Raw genomic sequence first — 17,935 nt, 5'->3', positions numbered from 1 at the left:
GGTATTTATTGTTGATGTAGACGCAGGGTGTGCACAATAAGGACATTTTTTTATCCAATGGGAAGATTTCAGGTGCGGGACCAAAGATCCAAAGACCTTGGTTAGGCACGGGATATTTGTCAATATCAGAAATTTTGCGAAATCTTATAACTTTATTACTGGCTTAAGTATCGAAACCTCGGAATCAGTAGATTTAAAACTCGGTAGTGCATTAGTATATTCACAGCGTTTGACATTCGGTCACGGTCGGTCTCGGGACTCGCGACCTACTTACACTGGCGACAAAGAAAGAACAGAAAATGTTTTCAATTTCTCTCAGTTTTGCCATAAAAGTCATACAAATTATACAACAGATTATAATATTCGACGACGACCTCCTTGGTCAAGTAGTGTGTCCACGGGTTTTCATGGGTACGCCGAGGTTCTGGTTTCGATTCTCGGCCGAGTCGATGTAGAAAAAGTTCATTACTTTTCTATGTTATCTTGAGTCTGGGTTTTTGTGGTACCGTCGCTACTTCTGATTTGCTATAAAACAAGTGCTTTAGTTACTTACGTTGGGATCAGAGTATGAGTTGTTATCCAATATATATATTTATTTATATTTGTTAATATTAATAAAATAGTACTCTTCTCTGAAAAAAAGAGTAACTACTGAGTTTCTTGCCGGTTCTTATTGGTAAACCTACTCTCCGAACCGCTGGTATCTTCAATAAATATAGTATTTTACTGATGGTTCAAAAATGCTTATAAAATCCTACTTCAATATAATATATGTCGGCGCGAAACCACGAGTTTAAGAAAAACACGTGTCCAGAAATTATTATTTTATAATTGTTTTAATAATTTAAAACTGTTTGATTGTTGAATTAATAATTTTAGTGAATTTTGAAAGGTTAAAATCGTCTGAAACATTTTAGTGTTTGTAAACAGCTGTTATGTTGAGTGAGTAAGTCTACCCACCTATTTTTGTTATAAAAGATCAAGCACCCACCGGTAAAGACAGACTTGGTCGAGCCATCTCAGCGATCGGACTGTCTCATATTGGAAGAAATCAGAGAGGATTATTTCCTGATTTTTATTTCATACCACCGAAGATGGTTAAAGATCGAAACTTTGACACTCGTGACGTCAGCTATGCTGACGTCATGTTTTTTAAAAACGCGCTCGGACATGCTTGCTTCGTTATATATATTTTGATTTGATTTTCATACGGTTTACACCACATAGATTCATGAGAAAGGTTTAAATGTATAATTTCATCAAGGTTTTGTATCAATTGGTTAAAATATGAAAATGTTTGTTCGAGATTTTGGCAAATCATGCCGACAGGGGGAGGTTTTTTGAAATGTGTCACGTAAACCAATCGAGTAAAATGTAAGTAAAAAGTAACAGCCTGTAAATTACCCACTGCGGGGCTAATGGCCTCCTCTCCCACAAAGGAGAGAGCTTGGAACATATTCCACCACGCTGTTCACACGGAATGCACATGTGGCAGAATTTCAATGAAATTAGACTCATGCAGGTTTCCTCACGATGTTTTTTTTTTACTAGAGTAACATGTAATCGTTTAGTGTAATTATACTGAAAACATAACTTCAGTACATTACTCGAGTGAGCTTTTATCATTATAAATATCTTATTCAAATTAATCAATTGGATTTATATCGCAATTTTACCTTTATAATGTCTTTAGTTTTAAACCTCAATTGTATTCTACGTTAATACAAAATCTGTCGGATTAACGTGATTTCACCTGACTTGAGGCTATCTGGCTTTCGATCATTCATTACATTCCCCACACGGCTTGTCGTCCACTGAATATGTAGCGATATTTAGAATTAATAAAATATATCCAGCCAAAATTATACCACTGGCACATTTAACTAAATTATTCTAATGATTGATTTGGGCCAATTGGGAAATGATGTAATAGTAAGATATTATGCTTTTATCATTATTAAAAAAAATACACGATAAATAAAGTCTTCTGTATTAGCACTCTACGATACTTGATAATTAAAAAAAAACTGGAGTTAATTTTATTAATAATTCTTGTTATATTTCTTTCGAGTTTTAGGGGTTAGTCTTCAGATATTATATTAATAGCCTATTAATTTCCCACTGTTAGGCTATGGCCTCCTCTCCCTTTGAAAAGAAGGTTTGGAGCACATACAGAAGGTATGTGCTTCAGAAATTAAGCATAAAAAAATAGGCGGGTCCTGGGTACCTGCACAATTCGCTATTCACATGAAGTGCCGTGCTACATGTGGGGGAAAAAAGGCTGGTTGCTATTTTATTTCTGTATCATAAAATATCAGAAAATGTACACCAAAATAAACCGTTACTAAATATATAGTTTAATATCGCTATTCAATCACTGGACGGCCAGATTTATATAGATCCCGATGAAATTACCCTGTACTCGGATAGAGGAAGATATAACCGGTAATAAGGGACGATTGTTCTGACTAAGCCTGACTTTGAAAGGTATCGGGTAACAATGAGGGGTATTGAAGAGTAATTTGTGTTTCCATTACGCACAATGATCGTTCGATACTCTATTCAGACGTGTCGATCCGAGTGATGATAAAAGGCATTGATTGAGTATTCTCTTGTTAGCTTATATACGTTGTGATTTTTCGTTTATGATTTTTTTTAAATTATTATTATTATTTAAATTTGACATACTCCGTGATCGTGTAGCGTGCACACTGGTTTTCTTGGATTTACACTCATCACTCCGAGTCGGTATAGAAGTTCATTAAGTTTTCTATGTTGCGAAGTCGTCGTTACTTCTGATTTTTCCATAGCACAAGCGCTTTAACTACGTACATTGGGATCTAAGTAATGTATGTGATATTATCCAATATTAATTTATTTAATTTAAGGTGAGATGTTTTTATAAAATCGCATGAAAAATAGTTTTATGTATTTTTAACCGACTTCAAAAAAAGGAGGAGGTTCTCAATTCGTCGGGGCCTTTTTTTTTTTTTATTTTTAAGTATGTTAGCGAATTACTCGAAGATGGCTGGGCCGATTTTGACAATTCTTTTTTTGTTTGAAAGGGTATGTTTTACAGGTGGTCCCATTGTCAGGAGATCAGGATCTGATGATGGGATCCTGGAGAAATCGAGGGAACTCCTCAAATTTTATAGGCACACCTATAGTGATTTCGGTTTTATTCAAAGTGCCTTGGTCATATGCTCACGAAAAGTGACATTTGATGAAGTGGAACTGATGATGAAGACCACAACTGGTAATCAGAACCTATTAGTAAGTAACTATTTTACGAGTTTAGTTATATTTCTTTAAGATAGTCGTCAAGCAATTGATGTTAGTAAACATGCCTATGGTGAATTCTAGCTGATGGTGGACTACCAGGAGAACTCCTCAATGATTAACAGCATTGCATCGGGAAAAATGATATTGTCTAATTGGCGATGAGCAGTTAACTTTAGGCTATTGTAACTTAGGTAACGCTTAATTTGAATTGCAGTCCACATCGTATTGAAACGGCGTTGAGTTATGTTTAGAGTCGAAAGCCGAAATGTACTGAATATAATAAAGTGAATGACAAACACTTCCAATTGTAATTATAACAACACTGAAAAGCAGTAAATAATTTTTTATAAATAAAAAAAAAAACCGCCTTCAAAAATGAACTAAAAAGAAAAAATAATCAGTTACATCCATATCCAATTTACGATTGTTTAATCACCTTTTGAAGTCGGTGCCAACAAAGTAAATAAATTCCTATATTGAAATAATTTAATTTGTATCGATAGTAAGGTTTGTCTAATTGTGTCATCTATACAATAAATATATTTAGTTTTTGTATGTATGTATTATGTACCTATATTAGCAATGTTGGCACCGACTTTGAGAGGTGATTAAAAAATCGTAAATTGGATATGGATGTAACTGATTATTTTTTTCTTTTTAGTTCATTTTTGAAGGCGTTTTTTTTTATTTATAAAAATTTATTGATGTATAAAAATGTTAACGAGTCTTGATGTTTTATTTAAGCTTCTTTAGAAAATAGTGTACCATTTTATGACAAGTATCAAAACATCGTGAATGAAATAAGAAGCGATTTCTTACAGAGACATTCATTCAGAATAGGTACAAATAGACAAGTAAACAATAACATTAATATTAATAGATTCAATAATTTACAATCAAGCGTATTTTAATTAAAATTCTCACAGTATTATTCTATATTAAGGATGAAACAGCGCAGGGAAATCTGTTTTCAGCAGTTAACTTTAGGCTATTGTAACTTAGGTAACGCTTAATTTGAATTGCAGTCCACATCGTATTGAAACGGCGTTGAGTTATGTTTAGAGTCGAAAGCCGAAATGTACTGAATATAATAAAGTGAATGACAAACACTTCCAATTGTAATTATAACAACACTGAAAAGCAGTAAATAATTTTTTATAAATAAAAAAAAAAACCGCCTTCAAAAATGAACTAAAAAGAAAAAATAATCAGTTACATCCATATCCAATTTACGATTGTTTAATCACCTTTTGAAGTCGGTGCCAACAAAGTAAATAAATTCCTATATTGAAATAATTTAATTTGTATCGATAGTAAGGTTTGTCTAATTGTGTCATCTATACAATAAATATATTTAGTTTTTGTATGTATGTATTATGTACCTATATTAGCAATGTTGGCACCGACTTTGAGAGGTGATTAAAAAATCGTAAATTGGATATGGATGTAACTGATTATTTTTTTCTTTTTAGTTCATTTTTGAAGGCGTTTTTTTTTATTTATAAAAATTTATTGATGTATAAAAATGTTAACGAGTCTTGATGTTTTATTTAAGCTTCTTTAGAAAATAGTGTACCATTTTATGACAAGTATCAAAACATCGTGAATGAAATAAGAAGCGATTTCTTACAGAGACATTCATTCAGAATAGGTACAAATAGACAAGTAAACAATAACATTAATATTAATAGATTCAATAATTTACAATCAAGCGTATTTTAATTAAAATTCTCACAGTATTATTCTATATTAAGGATGAAACAGCGCAGGGAAATCTGTTTTCAATTCTATCACACGTCGTATTGTTTTGTTTCCGAGAAATCTAAGCCATCGACCTGGATTGAATCCAGTCATCGCTAAAAGTGCTCCAGTCGACTCTTCTTAGCGCATTTAATTAAACTGAATTATCTGTGCTTGAACTTGTGTTCACATTAGGAAAGTTAGCGGTTTATTACAATTTTGATACTGGTGATTTTTTAAAATAAATCCAATATCGTTGTAGTCAAATTTCATAAAATGTTTTAAATAAATAAACAAGATCAACAACAACAGCCTGTAAATTTCCCACTGCTGGGTTAAGGCCTCCTCTTCGTCTGAGGAGAAGGTTTTGAACATAAACATGTGTGGCAGAATATCTATGAAATTAAGACACATGCAAGTTCCCTCACAATGTTTTTATTCACAAATTAAACAAATGAATATTCAGTAGTGTTTGTCTGAGTTTGAACCAGCAATCATTATATTAATACAGATAATATAAATATTTGTTAATTACTAATCCTGAGAAAATTTTATTTAGCAATGGCGGTATTCAATTTGCATATAATACCTGCGGATCGAGCACGGTTAGTCGTCATTTAAGATGAAACGCTTGACTATTGATGTATCGCAAATTAATAGGAAAACCGCAAACCTCCGCCAAGCGATACGAGTGAGTCAATCAAGCGTTACACCCTGACCGCGTTTGGGTAACTTTACGGTACGACTTTAGGTTTGCCCTTTTAAATGTTCCAATTATAAATATGTATATGAGATTTTAAAATGTTGTTTTTTTTTTTAATAAAGCTCAAGTCACATGTGATGGAAATAACTTTAGAAGGATTAATAAAAATATTTGACTACGTACATTGAAACAAAAATTCACACTTTTGAATTTGAAAAAATACTAACGTATTTTTAAAAAACTCAAATATGAGAAGTTAGTGAGATATTTCAAAACAAACTACAAATGATAATTATATCTATTTTTAAAAAAAAATTATTTTTGAAAAAAAAAATGTATGTTATTCATTTTGTGTTACTTTCTTTTTTTTGTTTTTTGTTTGTGGTGTGCAATAAAGAATTCCATCAAAAACAATACTTGTCAAAAAAACCAAGTCTCGCAACTCAGTTGTTCTGCGGTAAAAAGTTGTGAGATCCATGTAATACCAAGTCTTATCCATGTAATACTTAAGCGACTTCCTGTCTTAATACGTCCACTCCCTAAGACCACGATCGTGGTCCATATATTGACTCGGCCATCGCATAAAAACACGTGTTAATTAAATTATTTAGTGCGATGACCAAGTCAATATATGGACCACGATCGTGGTCTTAGGGAGTGGACGTATTAAGACAGGAAGTCGCTTAAGTATTACATGGATAAGACTTGGTATTACATGGATCTCACAACTTTTTACCGCAGAACAACTGAGTTGCGAGACTTGGTTTTTTTGACAAGTATTGTTTTTGATGGAATCTCATTTCTTTTTGTATTTTGTAGACAGTTCTACTTTTTTTCTTTTCGGTACCTTCTAGTTATATCTACCAGCAACGAATTTTCTTAAAGCCCTCTCTCTGAATTATTAACTTTTCTTATTTTTGTAGGTAGCCTTCCGTTTTCTCTTTTCCGGTACTACTTCTTGAGCTTCAGCTACAGTTTTTCTAAGAGCCCACTCCCTATCTCTATGTGTTTTTCTGGGAGGCCTTGATGTTAAAATTTTTGACAAATCTGGACGGTAAATGATTCTTAGTCTGTTGTATTCACAAATTGAGGATTCCTGCGCTTTAACACTTCCAAAGTCGATGTTAATTAGATGTAAACCGCCCAGACTTGTAACTCTCGAAAGTGCCACGTAAGCTTGACCGGATGTGAATACTGCAGAACCGATATCCATATTTTATGTAATTAATACACTAAAATATTAATATGTATATTATTATTAATAATATATACTATTATTAATAATATTAATTTTATTATTAAAAATAATAATACATAATATCCAAATATTTAATAATATTATAAAATAAATTAAAAAATAATAAATAAATACAGGAAAAGCGGTCTTTGGAAATGTAAAGAAACATGGTCATAGTTTAGTCTGGTCTTGTAGTTATAAGTGTGCACTAGTTGAGAACGTAATTACACAATTAACAAACATTTTCGAAAGCTTATTAATATAATAAATTTATTATATTGTTATTATAATAATATAATAAATAATCTTCCTTTGAATTTGTAATTTTTTTTTTTTTTTTAATTTTATCATTTTGTTAATTATTTTAGTTTTTCCTTGGTTCATACACTAAACACTACTTATATTCCAAATTTGAAGCTTCTAGGTCTGCTAGAAGTGCCTTAGAATTTTGATGATCGGTGAGTCAGTGAGTGAGTGACAAAATTAAGAAACTTTGACCCGTTATAATTCTTAAACTACTAGTTCAAATTGAATGAAATTTGAAATATACCGTGTCTTTACAATGCTTGCATGGTTACTGAAAATTCAGTCTTCTAGTTTTATCCACAACGAAGTTACAGGGGGTCGAAAATGGCCTGAATTGCTTCGAGAAAAGGATGGTACGGCCGTGCTGCTTTTTTGCTCGACTTGGTGGGGGCACTGCCGTGCCCCCAGATAATTCATTCATTCATTCAAAACATTCATAAAAGAATTCGAGTGCAACTATTTTTAAATTTTATGAATTCGCTTCTAAAAATAGCAATATAATAAAATATATCTGAAATGAAAAATTTCATTTAATCACACGCTACCCGCTTCGCTTATCACTCGTTAAACGGTACGAGTGAGCGAATCAACCGCTTCATCTCGACCGCGTTTAGATTGGCCATGGGAACGACATCAAAATTGACTCCCGAGCAGTCCTTCCTTATTATAAAGTCAAATTTATTATAATAAAATATAATTCCATTTCAAAAATAGAACAAACATTTTTTAAAGAAGAATATTTTATATGTGACATTTGTCTTATTATGAAATTTATAGCAAATTCTATATTTAAATTTTTGGTATTATAATCGAATATAAATATTCGATGTACTATAGAGGAGAATTTCATTGAAATCATATTAATATTTAATTTAATTATACATTAATAATAATGAAAACACACGTTTTTCAGTGGAATTAACGTATTTGTTGAAGGGCAGGTCCCCAGTTGCTGGAATTTAATGAGCCTGAACTCGAGAGATTTATAACTATTGATTGTATTGTCATTTGATTTATATTTATTTAAAATTGGAAAGGACTGCTTCTTTGGTCTAATCGCTATTAATAAGGACGCAGGTTTCTGAGTTCAAACAGGTCGAAAGAACACTTGTGTTGCGCGCAGATCATTGCTGACAATATGTTCTGTATAATTAATCTGCCTTTGGATTAGCTATCGTGGTCAGGACAACATTATCATTATCAGTTGCAAAGTTGAATTATAATGATAAAATGAATTGCAGGAAAGATCTTTTTGGTTTTGTTTATGTTCTTACTGATCAGATAAATCTGAGTGAAACTAATGTAAACGTATGATGGTAGGCCTTCTATGTAGGTACCACCAATCGTATATTTTACCTCCTAGCTGTTTTTATATAGTATTGTTCTGATCAGATCAGGTTTAAAGAATTTATTATCAACAAAGACATACATTGTCACTTTTGTGATAAAAATAAATTAAAGTTCACTTACGTTTAACTACGTTATAGGTTTAACTTGGTCCTACCTCATACGCTCAAATTAAATTTAATTGTTTTATAACAAATTAGATCTAGTTATTAATCAAAAAATAATCTGACAATTGTCTCTAAAAGTATGTAATGAGTCTATATTTATTATGTGTGAGAGAATATTGTTATACGATCTGAAGAGTGAAACTATAGATACTAACATCTTAGTCGTCAAGGGCTCAAACTTCACATTAAATTTTATTTAGTTGAAATGTAATACAAATATATTGTTTATCTATTATTATTTGCATATCATATCTTCTGTTGATTTTGCGTAATCCGAAAAAAAGAGACCCTTTGAATACCAGCAATGTAATTTGTTTTTAACCATACAGAGCAAGTTACACAATTTTACGTAAAATTTAAAATATCATTAAATTAACACACCAACATTTTTTTCTTTAAAGTATTGAATGTCTGAAATTGAGTAACTACTCTTAAGTAAGTCGTGAACTGACATAATTTGATTAAAACACAAATTAACAGATTGATTATCAACTGATCTGATAACAAAATTAACAGTTATAATGTAATTATCAAACTCGCTACTGCAATTATAAATTAGTTTATAAAATGGTGCAAGTCATCAATATGACTCAAACCAAAGTTAAAAGTATTTATATAAAAAGTAACAGCCTGTTAATTATCCACTGCTGGGATAAGGCCTCCTCTTCCATTAAGGAGAGGGTTTGGAACATATTCCACCACGCTGTTCCAATGCGGGTTGGAATAGCGTGGAATGCACATATGGCATAATTTCGATGAAATTGGACACAAGCAGGTTTCCTCACGATGTTTTCCTTCACCGCCGAGCTCGAGATGAATTATAATGTGTATGTATTGTAATGACATTATTATTATAAAATGAATAATTATACTTTTACATAATACTTTTTTTCTATGCGATATACGGTGCAACCGATATTTTTATATAATTTGAGATATTTCTTTCCGAACTGGTGGTTTTACATTATACGACCGTGGTGAAGGCGAGCAGAGCAATGCTGTTGTCGTGCAAATTTCCTATACTATCAATTATAATTTAATAAATGAGGCATCGTTAGAAGCGACTTGATCGTTCGTTGTTAGCATTAGTCGATTATTGCATATTACTTATAATATTACTGATCAAATGTTCTTTAGGCTATAAACGTTTGTATATATTGTCGTTGGATAGTCGGTTTCATAATATACTTCTGAACTATAATATACTAAAAACTTTTTTACGTGTGTTTTTTTATATAAACTGTATACTATAACTATTTAGGCAAAATAATGTACTAATAAGCAAATGAAAACTTAAACATACTCTAATATTTACATACATATAACTATATAAATATTTCTTATTAACAACTTATTTAACTTGGACACTTGATTTGAAACACTAATAATTATATCGTGTCACATGTGTTGATTAATTTGCAAGCCATATGACTTCCCAATCACTAATATCATCAAAGTCTATTAATCTGTATAATAGCTTCACTCAATATTGCATATCGGTGATTGGGAGATGTTTTAACGGGCTTTTCCTTGAACGTCTTTGTATTGATAAACATTATGAGTAGACTGACAATAAGTAACACGTTTACTGTTTTTTCCGTTGACTTATCAAGTATGCAGTGGCATCTAACAACAAATTCAAAATTGCGCATTAAAACCTCCTTCGAGGAAAATACTAACTACATATAATTATAAAAAAAAAAAAAAACATTTGAGAGACTGTCAATCTCTTCTCCCTTTGACGAGAAGGTTTGGAGGTATTTCCACCAATATACTTTCTTGCGATGAGTGGTAGATAGAGACAGAATTTAATTAAAAATAGATACGTTCAGGTTTCCTTACGATAATTTCCTTCGCTAGGTACGAGATTATAAACACAAAAGAAAAGGAAAGTTCGCAATCATCGGTTAAGAAGCATGCGTTCTAACCACTGGGCCATCTCGGTTCATATAATTATAAACCGAAGTTGGATCTAAATTCAAAATAATATTATTTCAAATCTTCAACTATAATAAAGCGATAATATTACTGAGGTAATATCGTTACGCTAATCACAAATCAGAGGCGTAGTCGATTAAACTTGATGAAGACGTGTCTATGTTATAAAGTGATCTGTTACGTGATATTGACAAAATAACTTAATAACAATTTGGAACATATAAATAAATGTGTTAATTCGTGTATTGCATACAATAAATTCAACTGAAAGATTAGTTTGACCGATGTTATTATTTTATTATTTGTTTATTCTTAAGGCAGCACAGAGGCCACCTTATAACGTTATAACGTAAGAAATATTAACTTCGAGCCAAGATGTTATGACCCTATAGCTACTTACTTTCATCCTTCAATCCGGAACACAATAACACTAATTAAATTGAAATGATGTTAGCTGTTTGGTTTAGCGGACAGCGGTAAGCGACTTTGTTTTATACTATGTAATGAAATGGAACAAACCTACCCAGACCCCAACCATGCAATCAAGTAAAGCCAAAGATATTGTCATTTTGAAAAATTTGTATGTGTGTAAACAACTACATGTATTATATCATTCGCATTGCAACAATGAAAACAATCCAACGGCGTATCATTCTTTCAATTCTTCAATAGAAACGAGAAACATTCATCATTCATTGTTGTGACATTAAGAATGTGACAAGAGTCGTTTAGTATTTAACGGGATTAATAAGGAATTTGTTGTTTAAATTAATTGCAATGTTATTGCTACTCGTCACTGAGTATCATATTACATAACATAGTGATTAATATTAATATCACGAAATTTATTTAAATTGTCAAGTTGGTCGCCTTAATAAAAATGGCGCCTCTTCATTATTATCTTGGTCGTATTCGTTTAAAAAGATAAAGGCCGAAAGGTCAATTAAATATTTCCTCTTCAATTTTTTTTCATTTGCAATAGGCGAAATTAAAAATAAAATGACACCTGCGTCGCGTCATTTTATGGGTAATAAAATATTTGAAAAGGGAACAAATATTCTGTCACATTCTAATTATAAAATTTTAGGTAGGTTATTGGTGTTGCAACGTTATAAAACTAGTTTCGAAACATGTTTTTTATGATTTAGGTAGGCGCAAAAGTAAATGGGCCACCTGATTATAATTGGACACCATCAGAAATATTAACAATTATATACCTCGGGAACTAAAATTTTATGTCCCTTGTACCTGTATTTACACTCACTTACCATGTAAACTGGAAAACAAAAATACTGTGTAATGCAGTTTGAAGGTAGAATATAACTGGACAAAGCTCTACCACCAATAAATTCATAATATATAATATTATTCAAGGCTACCAATATTAGTGTTCTCAGTATATTATACAATGAAAAGTATATAAAGTAATAATATTTGCATACCTCTCACGTCGTAATGTTTATCTCCCCCATATCTCACGAATATGAAATATAAAACCATCAGTATCAACTGAAATACCAACAAGGGTATATATTTTGTATTTGTGAATTTATAAACCATGTTGAACGGCTGGAACTGAAAAAGAAAATGTATTATTACAATATATACTGATTATTAAATCGTTTTTAAAAAAATATTTTGATTTGTTCCACTTTAACACTTTTATTTTGAAAAATCCAGTTTTCAATTATTTTATAATGACTTTTGTTTGTATTGTGTGTGTGTGTGTTTTGAGTAAACTATGTGATTGCTTTCATGTTAATTTCGGCAAGTATTTTTGACAATATGTGAGAGAATTGATAAAACAATGATGTCTTCTTCCTACGTATGTTAATTTCTGTGTCAATATATTGACAAAGAAATACATACATATTGTTTATAAAAGCAATTTTCTACCTTTCAAAATTCTATAACAGTTTTTCAAATTTTTTATTCATCGTGTCATTGACAAGTATTTTCCGATTTAAAAATCTTAAATCTTAAAATCTTAGCCCAGATTTCTATAAACCCCATAAGCAGAAAATTACTCTGCTCATTATTATTAAGAAAAAAGTACACACCAAAACAACTGACAACCTACCGCCAAGATTAATAGTAAATTGTTCCCGAAAATTAACTAATATTATATATGAAAACGTCATTTCATTTTCATTGGACTATATCATCCACCCCACACGAAAGGCTTGAATATAAAACCGTATTCGATAGCCTGAACGAAATCAGCAAGTTTCGCTATAGGAATTGATTATAAATGAGCGTTCTCTTAGAAAATCCATAAGTTTTTTCGTGTTCCCTTGCAAAGTATAAGTGTATTTTTTCTTACATCCTTGCGGATAATCTTCACCCACTTTGTTAATATATATTATTTTCAATAGAAAGCTGACTGTAAAATGGGTCACTTGATGGTAAGTGGCACCGCCTTCCATAGGCATTGGCACTGTACGGAATATTCACCATCCCTTAATGCGCCACTTATCGTGGAAACTAAGATGTACAAAAACAACAAGGAACAAGCACAAGAGTCCTTTGTGCTTGTAAATACCAATGTGTGTGTTTTGTGTAAATATAAACGGAACACAACGATACCAAGTATTACAGCTGTTGTTATTAATTAAAACGGTTTTGTTAATTACACTTCAATTACAAGGTTAGACTAAAATAGTGAAGGCTTGGAATTTAGAGAACAAAAAATTAGGATCGGACTTTGACCAATTAATCACTGGATTTAGTGACACGTCCGGAGCCGGTAATTAGGATGAAATCCTCTTTAATCAATTCAGACCGACAGCTGAATACCTCAGCACTTAGATTAGATTTTGCAAAGGTATTTCTTTTCAGATAAATGTATAAAAAAAACATTTTGTCCCCAAATCACTGACTCCAATAATTTGCCTGATTTAAATTAAGAATTAAAAATATTCAATAGCAAATTAAGAGGATAAATATGGTCATCGTGTCCAGTCGCCAAAATCGTTGCAAAGCAAAACAATTATCACAGAAAATACTAATGAATAGAACGTCTTCGTTTTTTGAATTTCGAAAAAAATACGTTGAAAATAAATTTCCGTTTAGAATTAGGGCCATTCATGTCGGGGATATTATAAGATGTGCGTAAAAAAAAATTATAAAGGTGTACGGCGTGATTTATTAACGAGTACGTTTACGGATTGTATTATGCTATTATTTATATGAAGGCGTTTCAAAAATATGCTTTTATTATTGTTATAATTTTATCTGTAAGAAAATTGAATCATAAATAATTTTTGAACATCACTCAATAGCTACTGGTGCTCTTCAAAAAAATTAGTATTACTTTTTTAGTGATCAGAACGCAAATCTTGTACAAAGACAAAAAATATAGTGAAAGAGAAGCGAGATGGCCAAGGTTCAAATCCAGGCAAGTGCCACTCAGTATTCATCAGCTTAATTTGTATTTATAATTCATCTCGAGCTAAGTGGGGAAGGAAAACATCGTGAGGAAACCTGCATGTGTCTAATTTAATATAAATTCTGCCACATGTGTATTCCATCAACCCGCTTTGGAACAGCGTTGTGGAATGATTCCAAACCTTCTCCTCAAAGGGAGAAGAGGCGTGAGCCCAGCAGTAAGAAATTTACAGGCTGTTGTTTTGTTGTTGTGACCCAGTCGGTAGTCACTAAAAACAGTACTCAATAATATTATTAATGCTAACGTAGGTATGTTTCTTGGGTAGAAGAAAATTCTTCACTTCTCAACTGAAATGACGAATTGGCGTGATATTTACTAAGGAATAGTTAAAGTCGTTGAACAGATAAGTGATAGCCTTCTTTCCCCCTACTGGGTTAAGTCCTTCACTCTTGAATGGATAGGAAGTTTAGCTCCACACTACTCCAATACGGTATTATCGATTTTCGGTCTATCTTCATCTTTAAGCACAAAATGAATTATAGCCCAAATTAAGTACATGTTTACTGCCCGTGTTACGTGTCTGGATTCTAACCCAAAATTTTTGGGTATGATTGATGATGTAAATTAGGACCAGTTAATACATTCACATAAATGTATATAAAATAAATTAACATAAAGTAATAATTAATATAATATATTTATTATTATGATGTAATTATTTATCGAAGCTCACTAACAATAATATTTTGTATTCGAAACTGTTTTAACAAATATTATTTACCAAGTTGGCAATATCTATATTATAATGCGACCCAATAGTTACCCTTTCGCTTGGTTGGGCATTAACTACCTAAAAAAGGGGGAGGTTTCAACGGAATTCGATAAATTAAAGGACGATTCCCTGTCGATTCGCCTTAGTCTCGTAATCTCTCATCTATATTATTTAAATGAAATAAACATGAAAATCACACAAAACTATTTATAAAAATATTTGTTTTTTCAAAAGGTTCCTTTGAGGATTCAAAGGAACCTTTTGAAAAAACAAATATTTTTCATTTTTATATGTGTACTGTCGGTCCGTTCGAACTTCAGACGGATGGACATAAGTTTTTTGTTTAATATTCCTATTTTTTATTTATATTTTTTGTTGTTTTTTTCCGATATGTTTAGCAATTGTCGTTCTATTTCAAATTATTTACACAAAAACCTTTAACCTTAAATTATGTATCTAAGCCTCCCTTTTGAATTTCATTGTCTGTTAGTGAAAATTGCGTCAATATCCGCTCAGTAGTTCTGGCGTTTATCGCGAACATTCAGACAGACAAACGTGGCCGGGGGACTTTATTTTATAAAATGTAGTGATTTACTAGTACAGTGAAAGATTCCAACCCAATTCAAATACAAACTGTTTTCAATAATTCAACGTAGAAATACATAAATACATACAAATCCGTGCTTTCAATTGCAAAGGTGACTCCCATTTGAAATGTGAATCATGAAAGTCGACAAATCCTTTAAAATTGAAATAAATCGTAGAGATATCAAACCTAATTTCGCAAGTTAGCAATTCATTGAATCGTGAATTCACGTTTTGGTTCAAACTAATTCTAGATGGAGATTGGACAGTCATTATGCAATTTGCTGCACGCGAACCTAAAAATTTAAATTCACTGCCCTTTGAATAATTTCAGGTAAATATTTGAAAATGTTGAACTTTTTAAAACTCAATACTTATTTACTATATTTTAAGTTTTTATTTAATGCTAAGAAATGGGTTCTTTTAACGCCTATAGAAAACTTGACAGCAATTTTATTAATATATTACCTTTATACATAAAATAATATGTCCTGACTGACTAACTCATCATCGCCGTGTGTAAGCTATTAAAGGCCATGAAATTTGGTGTGTTGAATTGTTTTATTTGCTCCCACTAAGAAATGAATTGAACCCTTAAGGGGTAACATGAGAGTTGATACTTTGTATGAGAGCCCGATTTTTTTTAGATATATTGATTAAAAATAGGACGATACGTATTTTAGCGTTTCTAGATATTCTACCCCTAAGGGAGTGAAATATACACTAATTAACCACAAAATTAACGTAATGTTTTAAATAACCTGTAAATATATTTAATTTCCACGCGAGCAAAGTCACAGGCAACTAGAAAATAATATGCATACACTGTTAATTATAGTAGTAATACCTTCCGGTTTGACGTCATCCACGTTATTTACTTTTAGATTTTGTCGTGTTGTAAATAAAATATTTCGTGTCAGATGAGTTTGTTTGTTTGTAGTCGATACGGTCACACACACGCTCATAAAAAATATATTATATATGTGTGTGTATAGTGAATAATTTTCAGTATAAACGTATTTGTGTATTAAAGATACATCAAAAATAATAACAGCTGTGTGTATGAAGTGTCATTTGTACGAATAACCAGAAAGGAAATATTTGGAATTTAGTTCTGTTATTAATATATAAATTACTGATTTCCATGTAACTCTTTGACGTTTGACACTATGTTTCTCAAAACAGAAATAGTTTCTCAAACTTGGTCTTTATAGAGTCAGATCAATAACTTTGATATCGAAAGTGAAATTTTAGCTTATATAATAATTCCCCGAAGTTAATTAATAGTGTAACTAAATATTTTATAATTATCCTTCAAAACGTTTACATAATGAAATGGTTACATTTCGTTCCTCGAAAGTACGCTGTAAACAATAGCGTAACATTGACCAATACAATTGAAAGCATGTTGGAACCAAGTTGGACCAATATTTGGCCCAATGCAAGAATAATATTCCAAGTAAGTTCATGAATAGAATGTTATTCTTCAGGTATATATGTAGAATGATATTAATGGATTGAGAACCTTTCCCTTGTTTTAAGTGGGTTAAGAAAATGTGGTCTAGATTTTAATAAAGAAAATAACTTTAAGGATAAATGTGGCTCTCACAAATATGTATTACAAAATAATTCAAATACTTGATTTATATTGGCATGTTGTAAAGTATTTTTTGTGTAGGTATTCGATTTTATATTAAGTTCACACACACACACACAAACACAAATAAATACACACTCGGAAAATCAGATAAACATACTATAAATTTATGTGTATATACTTAAATAATTTATTTTAATTATACCAAGATTGTTTTATCTTTTACTATAACTGCTAATTTGATAGTTTTATTAGAGTAACTTTTCGGAGTTTTTTTTTATTATTTTATAACTAAGATTTGTAATAATCAAGGTTTTCAATCCAATTTGGTTATAATTAAAATAAATAACAACTCAAAGAGTGAAAGAATTTTATTTAAATATATACTTTTTATAATATAATTGGAAACTGAAACTAATATCTTAATTAAAATAAAATATCAGTTTTTTTTACTTTAAATAATAACACAATATATTTATTTAAACATGTACGTAAAATCGAGAAATGTAAAATTAACTTACTTTAAATCCAGCTGATAAGAAGTATGTATCAAGTGAACCGCGCTTCAGCGCTAACTGAGAATATTCATTCACTATACGTTTAACGCATCTGATCTGTTTCGGCAATATGTCTTATTAAACTATTCAATAAACGTCTAGTTACTGGCCAAACGTATATTTATTTTCATTAAAATATAAAACCTCGTTTGTGGAATACTGTTTCAATATTTATATAATTTATTTTTTATGTAATTATCGGGTTTTAGAACGTAACCATTAAACAGTCTCTCTAAAGCAAATATTCATTTTATTGTTGTTTATTTTGCATTAATTTATTTTTTATTGATGGAGTTCGATAACCTCCTTTGAAAGA

At 31.0% G+C, this 17,935-nt stretch overlaps 1 protein-coding gene across 1 annotated transcript in view; it reads right to left on the bottom strand.

Moving 5' to 3' along the window:
* Positions 1–17,662, bottom strand: part of LOC124535602 (ammonium transporter Rh type B) — a 49,425-nt gene extending 31,763 nt beyond the window's left edge. Inside the window, exons 1-2 of the mRNA XM_047111867.1 lie at positions 17,584–17,662; positions 12,163–12,295 (exon numbers count right to left, since the gene is read on the bottom strand). Of these exons, the coding sequence (XP_046967823.1) occupies positions 12,163–12,280 (118 nt within the window). The 5' untranslated portion in view covers positions 12,281–12,295; positions 17,584–17,662. The remainder of the gene's footprint in view (positions 1–12,162; positions 12,296–17,583) is intronic.
* Between the last annotated feature and the right edge of the window lie 273 nt (positions 17,663–17,935).

Source organism: Vanessa cardui, chromosome 15 (assembly GCF_905220365.1).
Source record: "Vanessa cardui chromosome 15, ilVanCard2.1, whole genome shotgun sequence".
NCBI classification, from domain to species: domain Eukaryota; kingdom Metazoa; phylum Arthropoda; class Insecta; order Lepidoptera; family Nymphalidae; genus Vanessa; species Vanessa cardui.
Note: the sequence above shows the minus strand (reverse complement) of the source record. Positions and strands in the feature narration are given on the sequence as shown.